At 33.5% G+C, this 14,923-nt stretch overlaps 1 protein-coding gene and 1 pseudogene across 1 annotated transcript in view; one reads left to right on the top strand and one right to left on the bottom strand.

The window, feature by feature from the left end:
- Nucleotides 1–6,758, top strand: part of LOC128160327 (uncharacterized) — a 52,217-nt gene extending 45,459 nt beyond the window's left edge. Inside the window, exon 2 of the mRNA XM_052823629.1 lies at nt 5,033–6,758. Coding sequence (XP_052679589.1) covers nt 5,046–6,710 — 1,665 coding nt within the window. The 5' untranslated portion in view covers nt 5,033–5,045 and the 3' untranslated portion in view covers nt 6,711–6,758. The remainder of the gene's footprint in view (nt 1–5,032) is intronic.
- The window catches only part of LOC128160910 (acetylcholinesterase-1-like), a 128,465-nt pseudogene that overhangs the window by 51,890 nt on the left and 61,652 nt on the right, over nt 1–14,923 (bottom strand).

Here is a 14,923-nt window from a genome sequence, read left to right as displayed (position 1 = left end):
AAGTTTGACATTTTACTATTATCATAAAAAATCGAGTTCATTACTGTATGAAGTAATGGAGAACACATTGATTTGTAATACAATAAGTTTAACTCATCTTTTTTCTCTTGGAGATTATGTATTTCAAACCATTTTTTGTTGCATTGTATTGAATGAAAACTTAATGCATTAGTTTATATGATTTTAAGGGACCACATGATAAAATAGTAATGGATTAGTTCAAATTTTCCAGTCAATTCAAATTTTCATTTCTGTCATATTTTTGCGTAAATAATTGATATGGATATAATTTCATGATAATTTCTACCACATTTTACATGGAAATATAATAATTACACAAACAAAGTAATTTTATTTGAAACGGCACATAAAAATTCGAATATATCATTTATATAAAATTTAATGACATTCAGGTCTTTAGTATTTCGGGTCTATAGTATGTCCCACATACCGATCCCGATGCATTGTTTTGAAAAGAATGAAGAACTCCGAAATTTTCCGAATAGATTATAGTCTCGATAAAAACGCGCCAAACACGACAGTCTACTAAGTATGACCTATTTTTCATTTACGAGTAAAACCAAAAATATGTGATATTTTTATAAGGCATAAAATATATTTCTACATGCAAATTTACTTTCAATTCATAAAAAGAAGCAAAATATTAATTCTATTAAAAAAGAACTATCCCGCAGAAACGCAGTAACACTATTTAAATGTATATCAAATAACGGACCGCCTTCCGGCGGCCCGTAATTACCAATAGACTATCTAAAAATATCATTTACTTCTAACATGTTATTTCATTCTAGTTTCCATCTCAGGAAAAAAAAAAGTAGATTTTGTTTTAACAAAAACGATACAAAACATTTTAATCGACAGCAATAACATACCGATGTGTTGCACTTTGACAGGTTATCTGAACAAAAAAAAACAAGGGGTTTCGTACACTGGGGCCCATACTGCTCCGCCAACATTGCTTCACTGGACGGATTGTGAAAATCTGTAATTTATTTTACTAGTTTATCAGTACATCAATATACTGGGGAGTATCATTGTATTTTTTAAATCAAGTATGACACCCTATGTAACAGAATTTGTATCTTATTTAGATCAGTGCAGTAGAGCACTGGCCAAAATTCTATCTATAAACTATGGTGTTCCGATGGGGCCACTTCGACCTTCGCATATTCGCCTTTAGGTCGAGGTGCGAGAGTGCGAAGTTGCGAAGGCGAAAGTGCAAAGGTGCGAAGGCGAAGAAGCGATACTACTATCGCTCCTTCGCCATCGCAACTTCGCACTCTCGCCTTTGCACTTTCGCCTTGGCCATTTTATAATTGTGGAGCTCTCTATCGTTTAAAGACAATTTTAACTGTATAAAAGGACATCTGAGGGAGACGATAAACTTTTTAGAATTTATTTGCAACATCCTGCGCAGATCCATAACTTTTTCGGGGGGGGGGGGGGGTGATGGATGATTATATTTGTCGAGGGGGGGGGGGTCCGAGACATATTTTGGAGATTTTATTATATATGATTAATATAAAATTTAATTTTCCGGGGGGATGGGATCCGGACCCTCTCTCCCCTTTTACTGTATGCGTGAAGTTATTAAAATTAAATTTTTCGGGGGGGGGGGGGGGGGCTTTCCCCCTCTAGATCCATACATGAGCAAGGAGAGTCGCATAATGAAATTAGAATGTTACTGTGTTTGATCCACGGTAAACAAACAGTGGAAAGAGACAGCGCAGTACAGTTAAGGCGGCCAATTAAAATATAGGCAAATTTTTGTGAAGAAAACACGTATACTTTAGTTCATCTGGCAAGTCCTTTTTAAAATTAATAATAGTTACTCAAATGCAATATACTTTTAAAATATATATATAACAGTACAATATTTTATGTTCATAGTGGTCACGTGATATGGCAGTAGCATGGTATAAGCAGATGTATTTGTGGTTTTGAGGTCATTTAAAAAATTCAACATTGCAAGAGCATAATCATGTTAAAATTCACATATATCGTAGATTTTGAAAAACGGTGCAAACTTTATAAGATAAGAATATTTGTTTGTAGAAACCGTAATTTATAATGCATATGTTGAATAATTTTGAAGGTCACAGGGTTAATTTAATTAAAAAATAATTAATTTGTAAGATTTTACAAGGATCGTAGAAGTTTTTAAGTCACATATTTCAAATTCACACGTAAAAGTTTGTCAGGATCAGGTAGGTGTATGCCCTTTTAATTAAGTGATTTATTTAGGTACTCAGCTTTCAGATATACGATATTTTATACAAAACCGAGGTTGCTTCTTTATACGATGCATACTTTTAACAAAATGAAAATAAGACTATATAGGTAGCATTCTACTAAAAACAATGTTAAACAAAATATCCATTTATCATTTTCCGTTAATCTATGACATTAATTTTTCTTCGCTATAAAACTGCATGATAGCCTTCAATGACTTAACTTAATGCGTCATTTTGAAGCATATGACTCATATTTTGTAGTACAGCTAGAACGAAATCTCGCTTATTTTTCAGTGTGTACGATATAACGGACATCAAAATTGTGAGTGATAACATTAGTTGTTTTAAATTAAAAGATAAGTATAAGTTAATTTTGCTAATAAATAGATTATTAAGTATTTTCGGGGTTTGTAATATACTGTGATGTCATAATGCATATTTCCCGCATGCGCGGATCTAGAGGGGGAGGGTCGGGGGGGTCCCGACCCCCCCCTGGAAAATGAAAATTTATTAAATTTACATAGTAAAATTATCGCGAAAATATGCCTCGGACCCCCCCTGGCAAACACAATTATCCTTCGGACCCCCCCTGGAAAAAATTTCTGGATCCGCGCATGTCCCGTACTTTTTGTCTGAACGAAGTTTATTCATAGCCAGCACTGGTAAACGTATATGTCACATATACACATTAAAATATTTATAAACATTCATAGTAAGCACAATGGCCTAGCGCATTCGTACCAATAATATCATGGATTAGTCGGAAAACCTCTGCCAGTACGGTGCCTGCATCAAATTTTATGTAATCTACCGAGAATTTCGGAATGCTATCAAAAAGGCGAAGGCAAACGTGCGAAGTTGCGAAGGCAAAGGAGCGATAGTAGTATCGCTCCTTCGCCTTCGCACCTTCGCACTTTCGCCATCGCATCTCCGCCGTCGCATCTTCGCACTTTCGCTCATTCGCCGTCGCACACTCGCACTTTCGCCTTCGCAACTTCGCACTCTCGAATCTTCGACCTAAAGGCGAAAGTGCGATGGTCGAAGTGGCCCCATCGGAACATCATAATAAACTGACAATTATAAAAAAAGAATATTTAAGTTTACTGATAAAACGACCAATTAATGTATCATCCTTAACATATAAATGAGCAAAGTGTGTGTGTTCAAAGATGTAGCTGCTAAATCTAGATACCGGTACTTTATGAAAGACATTCAAAAATGAATATCTAAATTTTTTTTTCGAGAATATTTCAAGATCTAAAGCCCTATGATGTTCGGGTCCGGGTCAGGTCATTGGACAATCTCAATGGCGCGTTGGGGTAGGACAGTGCAAACGCTGTTGCGCTGTCATACTTTCATACAACATGCGATTACAGTGTCACATTTTCATTCAAGACACTATCACACTGTCTTGCCTTCACTTAACTTGCAATCACTCTGTCACATTTTAACACAGCATGTCATCACACTGTCACGCCTTCATACAATATAAGCCACCACACTGTCAACATCTACATGGAGTTAACATACTGTCGCACTGTTATGTCCAGGCACGTAGCATCAGGGGGGCCCATGAGCAGCAACATTTTTTTTTAAAATTTACATATAAAAAATGAAATTATCAAGGAGTTGCCCCCCCCCCCCTACTTTTTTGGGAGTATGTAAAAAATTGATATGAAAATAAGAAAATGAGGAGTGAAATTGAATCTATATAGTGCGCCAGCCCCCCCCCCCCCCCCGGATTAGGATTTTGAAGATTTTGGAAACTTATAATTTTTTTTTTTTTTTTTTGCTTGTCAAGATTTTTTGGATGAGTCTGCCCCCCCCCCCCACTTTCCAAAACGATGCTACGTGCCTAATGCCTAACTTAACACTCTATCGCACTATTATATCCTCACACACGCGCTACAGAACTGACACATCTTTCTGCAATACACTTTTGCACTGTCAAATTTTCACGAAACTGGATATTGCACTGTCAAGTTCACCTTCACAAAACACTATTACACTGTGACAGTCACATCTTCATTTTATTTAATACATATTTTATTTACTATTGATCTTGACCTTAGGTTCAAGATCTATAATATAGTAAATGATTCCAGTTTGAGGCTAGTTCATCTGATCGTGTTGCGGGTATGAGGGATTTTGGCGACTCGCTCTGCCGAACACGCCTCAGGCAACGTCGATATCAATGTACGGGGAGTAACTCGCGTAATTTTTTTTTCCTGATCAGGTGGCACAAAAGGAACAGCCATGTTTGGGCAGGCACACCAAAAAGTTAAAGACTTTTTTTTTTAACAAGGTTTGTATATTCTTATCTTTAATTGCATATTCACTCAACTAACATTAAGTTACTATAGCTGTGGTTATTAAAACATACAATTCTAATTAGATCTACATTAGGAATAGAAATTTTAAAACTTACTTTCGTTTTGAATCTAATGTATATATTCAACGCAATACACAATAATCAAACGCAACCATATCAGCTTAAGTTATTTCGAAATGGTTTATAAAGTTTAGAAAAATGTCCAATGATTTTGGATTAATATCAGGTGTAGGCGAAACAAACTCGAAAGGGGGGGGGGGGGTAATTTTAGTCATTTAGGTGAATTTCATAAAGAAATTTTAATTCAAATAATTTTTCATGAAAAATCTAATCTTCACAGTCTGACTATAATTATAAATATTAAGAAAACATTAAAAACCTTTTATTCTTTTCATTAAACCTAAAAAATATAGGTACATGTATTAAAATTATTTCAATTTTTTAGAGATTGAACAACCATGGATCCTCATTCTAGTGCCCAGGATGTGCACCGATGTGACCTTTGTGAGACCGCCATAGTCCACAGCTACTGTGACTTTTGCCATGTCAACCTCTGCAAGCCCTGCATTGGAGACCACATCTCAGATGGATATCATAAACATATCATAGTCCCATTCCAGGAACGAAGGTCAACCCTCATCTATCCTAAATGTGGAACACATACACACAAAAATTGTGAATTTCAGTGCAAGGATTGCAACAACATTTTTGTTTGTTCTTCCTGCATGGCATCTGAACAACATGGAAGACATAAATTTGTAGAAGTTACAGAAGTTTTCAAGACAAAGAAAGATGATATCAAAAAAGATGCAAAAGAGTTAGAAAATCATATTTCCCCTACGTATGAAGAAATTGCATGTGACTTGGATAATCAGCTTGCCAACCTGGATGGAGGATATGAGAAAATTACAACAACAATGTCCAAACAAGGAGAGCAATGGCACAGAGAAATCGACATCATCATCAACAAAATGAAAACCGAAATAGGCGAGATAAAAGTGAAACATAAAGACATTCTTCAAAAACATTTGGATGAAATCAAACAGATACAGTCCCTAATAAAACAAACTTTACAAGCCATACGGAAAATCGAGAAATCCACTGAAGTATCTTCAACTATCGAATACAGCTCCAAGATCAGAGAGTTCAGCAAGATTCCGCCCAAAGTTAAGGTTACATTGCCAACATTCATTCCAAAACCAATAGACCATGAGAAGCTGTATAGTTTGTTTGGACAGATCACTCCATTATCTACTGCTACAGAAGAAAATGTCTCGTCACTAAACCAACACAAAACTTCAGTCAGAGAACTACTGAATGAACCAGAACTTGTTACCGCAATACAGACTGGGTATGAATATCTACGCAGTGTCACAAGTCTGAATGGAGACAAGATATGGACGAGTGGAAAGACCAACGATATCAAATGCTTCAACAGTAAAGGTTCACTCCTCCAGACAATCCAGAAAAAATCAGGTACATGCCCTAATGATATAGCTGTAGACAGTGATGGTGATCTACTGTATACTAGTGGGACAACAAAGACAGTGTGTAAAGTAAAGAATAGACAGACAGAAGAGTTGATCAGATTACATGGATGGAAGCCTGGTTATCTGTGTGTCACCTCTACTGGTGATCTCCTGGTTACCATGTTCAGTGATGATTATACTCAATCCAAAGTTGTCCGTTACTCGGGATCTACAGAGAAACAAACAGTTCAATTTGATGATAAAGGTAAACCTCTGTACTCAGGGAATACAAAGCTTAAATACATCACAGAAAACAGAAACCATGACATCTGTGTAGCTGACAGTGAGGCTGGTGCAGTAGTGGTGGTTAATCAGGACGGGAAACTCAGATGGAGAAACACCGGTCATCCCTCAGTTACAAAGAACAAACCATTTAAACCCTATGGTATCACATCAGACAGCCAGAGTCGTATCCTGACAGCAGACACTGACAACCATTGTATCCACATTCTGGATCAGAATGGACAGTTTCTCCGTTACATTGATAACTGTGATCTGAAGGATCCTTATGGTTTATGTGTGGACAATAATGACAATCTGTTTGTGTGCGAGTATTTCAAAGGCAATGTAAAGAAAATCAAATATCTAAAGTAGATATCATAAATTGTAAAAATGTGATGCAAATCAAACAAAAGTGGCCTTTTTCTGTGTCTATTGAATTTCAATGTTAGCATTTTCCATAAATATATTAAAACTTTAGCACTTAATTTTCATTATACAGATGAATTTATAAATTCTATTCATTCATAACATTAATAAATTTCTTTTCAATAAAAAAACCCCACTCTAATCTTACTTTACTATTTGAAGAAAGTGGCATATGAGTATTGTTTGCATGTAATATACAGCTATTGTACCATGTCGAATAAACTGACACGTGTTGTGTCAATTATCAGGATAAAAATGGATTTACGACTCATGTTGCCCAGCTTGATATTAAGCTAATGGGGGAATTTCAACTGAGAAATCTTGGAAATTTTTCATACTTTTCGAATTTACATCCTTTGAACACTGAGGTGTTTAAAGATATCAAGTAAGTAGGCAAAATGTGAATCAATGATACTCTTGGGACTGAGTATAGAAATTGAAGCAAGTTGAGACATTGTGATATTTCATAATGTGACGTAAAATAATTAAAAAATGTTTTCTTTTACATTGCTGTTGCCAAACAGCGTGGCGCGATGGGTTAGTGCATTAGCAATGAATCTATGAGTTTTGAGTTCGAATCCTGCCATGACTTTTTTTCTTATTTACCTTTCCAAATAAAATTTACAACATATTTTTAGTCGAATATTTTCTGTGTATTTTGGCTGTTTTTTTTTTTTTCAACGAAAGGTAATAATTTTGCATAGACCATTTGTGTAAAAGAATAAAATTATTAAGTAAACTCATATCTTCAATAGGTATATCTATTAGGCAATTTACTTTAACAAATATCTTATTATGCAAATAAGTATTTAACAGGATTGGACATCAGGCTATGCCTATTTTAGTCTTCTATTAGTCAATCTGTTTTGTAAGTCTCGAATTTGAATGATAAAATATTCTTTTAAATACGTTTGTAACATTAATATGATTTTTAAGTTTTTAGATGAACATCTCCCTAAATTAATTATTTCCGGTTCAAATAATGATATCAGCATCATTTAAACTTAACAATAACGCGTTAGCGTGTTATGTACATTTTTACTGCAACGATTGCTACCTTCATAACCAGCATGAATCATCAAAGACAGTTTTTTTTCTTATTTATATTTACATCTTTCTTTTCAAAAGTTAATAAATTTATTGCATAAAGTAAGTAAAATTCACTTAATTACTGTAATATACATTAGTACGTAAGCTAAAAGGAACAGCCAAATCTTCTCCTATGGGAATTTGGGTCTGAAATCGTCTTGAATATTTCGTGCAGTCTGTGATTTTTCTTATGTCGCTGTAGGTTTTAACCAATCGATAAACGGGGCGTGTAGATTTCAGTCCTGTCAGTTTCTTGTCAGTTTCAGTTGCTTTAGATTTCGACTAATCTATATACAGGGCGTGTAGATTTCAGTCTGGCTGTTTCTGTAGAGATTACCCTGATGCGCTTTCGCGCAACAAATTATGTTAAGTTGGAGGGGGGTGAAGCTTTTACAGTAAGCAATGCCATTTACCGGAAATTTTTATTTTTCCATAAATACTCTAGATTTAACAAACGTGATGACGTTACATTCATTGTTCCTATTGTGACGTCAAAGCAACATAGATCTCAAACAATTTTATTAGCGACGCAAATAGAAAAATGATTGTAACTTGTCATTTGGCATTTTATTCGCTGAAATGGGCATATGGATACTTGTCCTCCAGATTCATGGGTAAATATAATGAGCTATTTAAATTTCTGTCATCATTTGGGCTTTTGTTCTTTTTATATTCAATTAATATTCATTTTATGGTAGGTTGCATGGTTACATCTGTAATTCTGTATTATTTGTAATGATTTCCGCAGAATGATTTTTTTTTGCTTTAGCTGGAGCTGAAAAATCAAACGTACCACCATCCCAGCCACCACCCCCACTGCCGCCCGCCCCACTCGTCATCAACCCCCGGAACCCCGGTGTAACGAAGAATATTGACCCGGGTTGAAAATTGACCCGGGGGTCATTTTTCAATGTTGAATATTGACCCGGGGGGTCATTTTTCAACGTTGAAAATTGAGACCAAAATCGTGAAATTTATACCCGGGGTCATTTTTCAACGGTATGAGAAAGATTTTTCTAAACTCTGAAGACATCGACACGTTGAAAATTGATCCTTTTGAGAATTGACCCCAACCTCAGAGTTTTGATCTGAACTGGAACTTACTCTACACAGTTTAAATGTACAATCATGCACATATTTGAAAGTTTTAGTTTTAAAATGTTCATACTGCCCGATACATATGCGGACGGGCTAATTTCTTTTAGGTTGATAGGTCCAATTAATTATTTAATTTTGAGACTGAAAATATGATATCCATTTATTATTACTATACTATGTAAATAAAGCTAAGAAAATAACCGTTTGCTTCGGAATGGAACAGGCGAGTAGGGGTAGAATACTTTTTGACATAGATGACATGGTTTTCATTCTCTCATGTGACAGAATTTTAAGTTTCAACTTGTCATAATCTCTGATAAATATATCTAACAAATGTATTGCCCGTTATTGTCACTTTTAAGGCAATTCAACAGAGCTCTATTCGATAAGCACCTGGCGTTGTATTTTCTAATAATTGAAAATATAACCTCTATACTATTTTATTGGGTAAAGGGTATATATATTTATATCAAGACAAAAGGATATCATGACAGATACCTATGCTTAATTTGAAGAAGTCAGCATCCCTGACAAAAAAATAAATGAATGGTTGTCATATTTTTATCTTTTTTTATGTATACTGTATTATACATATATACTTAACAATAATTTTTCATAAACTTGTCGGATTAACTTTATTGAAGCACAATCCAATTTTCTGCATATGCAGAGTCATAGTTCTTTTTAAAGAATGCAATTTATTTAGAACTATCAGTGAGTTTTCAATTCCATTAATTACCAGTAAATTAGAAACACAGGCAACTGACGTAATATATTTCCTCAAAATTAAAAACGTATAGCATACAGCAAAAATGTTATCAATTTTTTTTTAAAAAGTAGGTTTGCATCTAAATATACAGTCGGAGGATGGTTGATCTAATTATATTAATGGTATACATGAAAAGGCATGCAAAAAGTTGAATATATTAAGATTACTCAAGCATACAATTGATAGATAAACACTTGTTAAAATTCGGCTTTTATTAGACCTAGACTGGAATATGGTGATGCTGTTTGGAGCAGCTGTATCAAGCAAAATCCGATTTGCTTAAACATGTACAAATTGAAGCAACCAGGACAGTGAAAGGGATCAGAGTTAATTCTTCTAAAATCATTTTAGATTGTGAGCTTAATTTGGAAACCTTACAATCTCGAAGGGATAAACATAAACTAATTATATTCTCCAAGATTATAAATGGTTTAACACTACAAGATATGTTAGATTGAATTCAATCATATTTTCTAACTGAACATACATATAATCTCATATAATCTTAGGTCGAATGAGCTTTTTTACTATCTACCACTATATACTTATTACAATAGCTTTGCTCCGTCTACATGTAAATTATGGAATAATCTTCATGCAGGAAAGAAATTTCATCAACTTTATCTTTCTTTAAGTCAAAACTTCAAAAACAAAATATACCTAAAGCTCACAAAAATTTCAGTTAAGGCAATAGGAAATATTATTTTACGTCAATTACGGAATAAAGCTAGTAAAGCTTACTTTAAGGATTTTTTAAACTGATGGGAGTCGATGTTTATAGTGTATGTCTGCATCTGAAGGAAATGTGATTTTCCCCCCTGGATATCCAAGATATACTCAACAAAGAGACGAACTTTTTAAACAACGTATTGACATTAGTGTACCTTTTTATATGAACTATTTACTTTATGGTAGTTCTGATTTTTCATATAGATAAAATTGGAAAATTGTTTCCCATGTTTATATTTATATTAGAGCTCCAAAGCGTTTTTGATTCTCTTAGGTTACACGGTTTAAACCTATCTAAGTATTATACATGTATATTTACTTAATATATAGTCCTCTTTTATTTACTGTTCTTTTCCAATGGGCTGGATCATGAAAATGTCATTCTTATGTTTGTATCCCTGCAGGTATAAATGAAGGTGATAGGTTTGTTAATGTAGGTGTGAGTCAACATGTCTACCAACAATATGTCGTACAATCATATATGATAAATATTCAGATAATTATTTAATATTCAAGTATCCCCTGTCTTATATGCACATAATATCAATAATATTCTGTAAACTTGTAATACTATATTCTTATGACTATAGATAATTTCTTCTTGACTTTGTATGTTTGAAAGGGTTAACATAGGCTATGACTCTTATCCAATCCATTCAATAATTTGAACATTCCGTTCAATAAAACACGTTTAAATTGAATTAATAATGTAGGTGGCTGTGATAGGAAGGTCAACCATCTACTCCAACGCTGCTGTATGATCTTCTTCTACATATTTCTATTCAAAAACTGCAATTTACCTATTTATTGACGAAAACAATTACTGTTAGTATTTATGATAAATTTTTGTAATCAAAGCAATTTAGAAACTATTAAAGCAAAATTATTTTATTGTCATCCTGTACAAAAATTAAGTTGCTAACTTGCTACAGATTTCATGAAGCAGAATTGCTTATGCCTAAAAAAAAATCAGCGATTTGATGATATTTAGTTACCCTAGTAACTACGTAACAAATAGAATTTAAAAAAAAGGCTTTCAAGATATCGCTACTACAGCATTATTCATGAAAGAGTATATGTTAGCATATCATCATTTTGTACACTGTTATTGGCTGGATAGGTGTGAATACAAAATTCAGATAATCACAGTTTTAACAAACTGAGTGGGTGCGAGCACAACAATCTCAATATGACATACTCTAAATTTTGTATTTGCACACACCCAGAAAATATACAATGCACAATATCAAAGTTTCAATTTACTGGGTGAACGTAAAACCAAAATTAAACAATATGATGTATTGTAATTTTTAAAATATTTACATTTGTACACTTCTCCAGCGAATTTAAAAAATGGAGTTTAACTGCATTGAATATTTTAAAGTGTAATTATGTATATGTCAAGGGGTAGCTGATATATAATATTCTGGGCTACATTTGGGAACAATTATGAACTCCAAGGCCTTTTGTGGAAATGACGCTGAATATTTATTGTTGTATTTGTATATCGAATAAATGGTTTCCTCAAGTACAGCTAGGTGATCTATAATCATATACAATAAAATATTACTAAAACACTCTCATTCTCTACATTCACTCATTAAATTTATCTTTAGTTAAATAATATTTAAATTACACATATTTGATTAAAATAACTCACCAAGTATAACAGCAATATGAACTAAGATAATAGTCGGGTTGACAAGCTATGAAGCTTAATAATTCAACCGTCTGTCTTGGGTGGCGTCGTGATATTAAATCAAGGTTTGTGCTAAAAATTCGATAATGCAAACGGACATGCGCACTCACTCACTTAAACCCGAAAAACCAGTCTAACACACCCATTCATTCACTGATCCACCCGCCAAACGTAACCACACGACCTCTCGTACTACTATCATACTATGAATGATTGTATGAATGAATGAAGCGGTGTGAATGTAAACAAATGTACAATGGGAAATGAAAACATGAAATGTTGAAATAAATGAACGCAAATATGAATACTAATTAACTAAAATAATTAATCCTGTGACATATACAAATATTCTTAAAAAACATATATTTTTTTAAGAAATATATAGATATCACTCAAAACAGCAATTATACGCGAAAAGTTTATTATGAATAAAATAGTTATTACATATTTAAAGGGATAATATGTAAATTAAAAAATATTCATTTATAAAGTTTCATTTTTAACCCCACCCCCCTTGAAACATATAAAAATAAAGAATAAATATGTATAAACTGATAATTTTTAATCAAATAAACTCAAGTTATAATATTGATTCCTTATTTTGTGGTTCTTTGCTGTTGAATTTTGAACCGGTTTCATGATCAAAATTCCACGATGCGGGTCAATTTTCAACGGATTAGGGTCTTTATTCAACACCTTTCGTCTCATTATTCAACGTGGAAAAATGACGCCCGGGTCAATTTTCAACCCGGGTCATAATTCTTCGTTACACCGGCAGCACTGTGGACCCCCCACCTCCTGGAGCTCCTCGTCGGCGACGACTCAGAATCAGGTTACCATCCCCCTGAATTTGCTCTGCTACTTTACAAAACATGGGTAAGTGGTTGATGAAGTCTTTGAACAATTATTAAAATTACAGATATTTTCTGAATTCTAACATTAGTGTACATATGTAGCTAGCTGTATTGCATGTAATATTGGACATGTAATATTGGACAAAAATCATGCTAACCGATGATTTTTTTTTTTATGTACAGATTCGAAGAAATCCATTTTTTTCTGTGGGGTTGATCCCATTATCAGATATGGGATTGTAAAGATACCTGTCTACTAGAAACGGAGAACAAAGAATTGAAATAATACCAATTAAAGATTGCTTTAACTGATAATTCCGTGAAAATGAAAAAAAGTATTTGAAACTTCTGTATACGAGATGCACGAGGATATAAACCGGGTATTTTAATGCTTCAGAAATTGGACTTTTTTTAAAATTCATTATGATATTAACTCAGTATGATTTTAAATAAAATATTTGAATATATTTCAAATTGTGTTATATTTTCATTGCATCAAATATAATCATGGAATGCATAAGGACATTTGTTAATAAAAAAATGTGTGCTGTCTGTCATTTCTACCCTAACTTCGTTTTCAAGATATTTTCAATACAGTTTCATTTGAACCTTGCTGAGTATCTTTAAATGAGAAACTACAGATTTAGTTTTAATAAGATTGATCATATAAAGAGACGCAGTTCTCTAAATTGATTTTTTATTTGTTGAGCTGTGCATTTTTCTAGTGTGGAGGATCAATAAAATGCCAGACATTATACGAACATGTACATCCCTTCTACGGAAAAATAATTTGGGGAATGGAGTGTTTTGAAAATCGTCATTCCCAGTTAAAATTAATATCAAATACATATATTCTCTGTCCTGAGTTTTTGCTTCCATCACTATTTGCTCTATTTCGATAATCATAAATACCTTCGTGTTCATCCACTAATATGAAAAAGATTACCTGTTTTGAAACGCCCCCTCTACCGATTCAGGTTTCAATACACATCCACAAAAAGAAAGTCTACGGGGATTTTGCATTGCATCAGCCATTAATAATCCCGGATGATGACGTTGAAAAATTGCGCAAGGTATCCCGAATACTTCTGAATGGAGAAAAGATGTAAGCATTTCCCATTATAAATCTCCGCAAGAAATTTGTTTTCGTTCCTGTGAACGTTTATGAGTGAAAAATGATAATTGTTCAATGAAGATATCTTGGATATATTCCCTTTTATCGATTTCAACTGTATATCTTTCACAGGTACATGTATGTGTATTTTTATTAAAGACCATCAAAAGGTGATGGACGTACTATAGGTACATGTAGCAATATCAAAAACTTGACAAATGTTTCTTTGTATGATATTTGTACTGATGTTTAATTCAAGTTTTTTATAAAACATTGGGATTCATCTAGTTTTTACGATTGAAAGTATAAATCTGTCCACAGACATATATATACACAATGTATATGGCGTGTATGTCTATGATTTGTCAAAGACATACATATTAAATAGAGAGAGAAAAAATTCCCTTATGAGAAAGAACATGTTATTGAGACAACATAAATAACTATGTTACAACAAATTATACATGTTACTCAACCCGGACCCCCCCCCTTTTTTTTTTGGTTCCCAATTGTCGTCTGCAGCAAAATGTAAGCTATATATCTTAAAGGGGCATGGTCACGATTTTGGTCAAATTTTATTTTTCTGTTTTTATTATTTACAATGCTTTATGAATGCATTTCTAATGATCGAATGCAATTTGGGGCCCGTCGATGAGTTTTAAGCAAGATACAGGGCTCACAATTCTTTGTCATGTAAACAAGGCTCGTGCCCTGTTTTTGTTTACATAGGTTCAATATACCAGTAAAACCCTTTTTCAAGCTGATTTGTATATCTTTTTATTCATTTAAGCATAAATAAACAGTTTC

The sequence above is a fragment of the Crassostrea angulata genome, chromosome 8, assembly GCF_025612915.1.
Source record: "Crassostrea angulata isolate pt1a10 chromosome 8, ASM2561291v2, whole genome shotgun sequence".
In the NCBI taxonomy this organism is placed as follows: Eukaryota; Metazoa; Mollusca; class Bivalvia; order Ostreida; family Ostreidae; genus Magallana; species Magallana angulata.
Note: the sequence above shows the minus strand (reverse complement) of the source record. Positions and strands in the feature narration are given on the sequence as shown.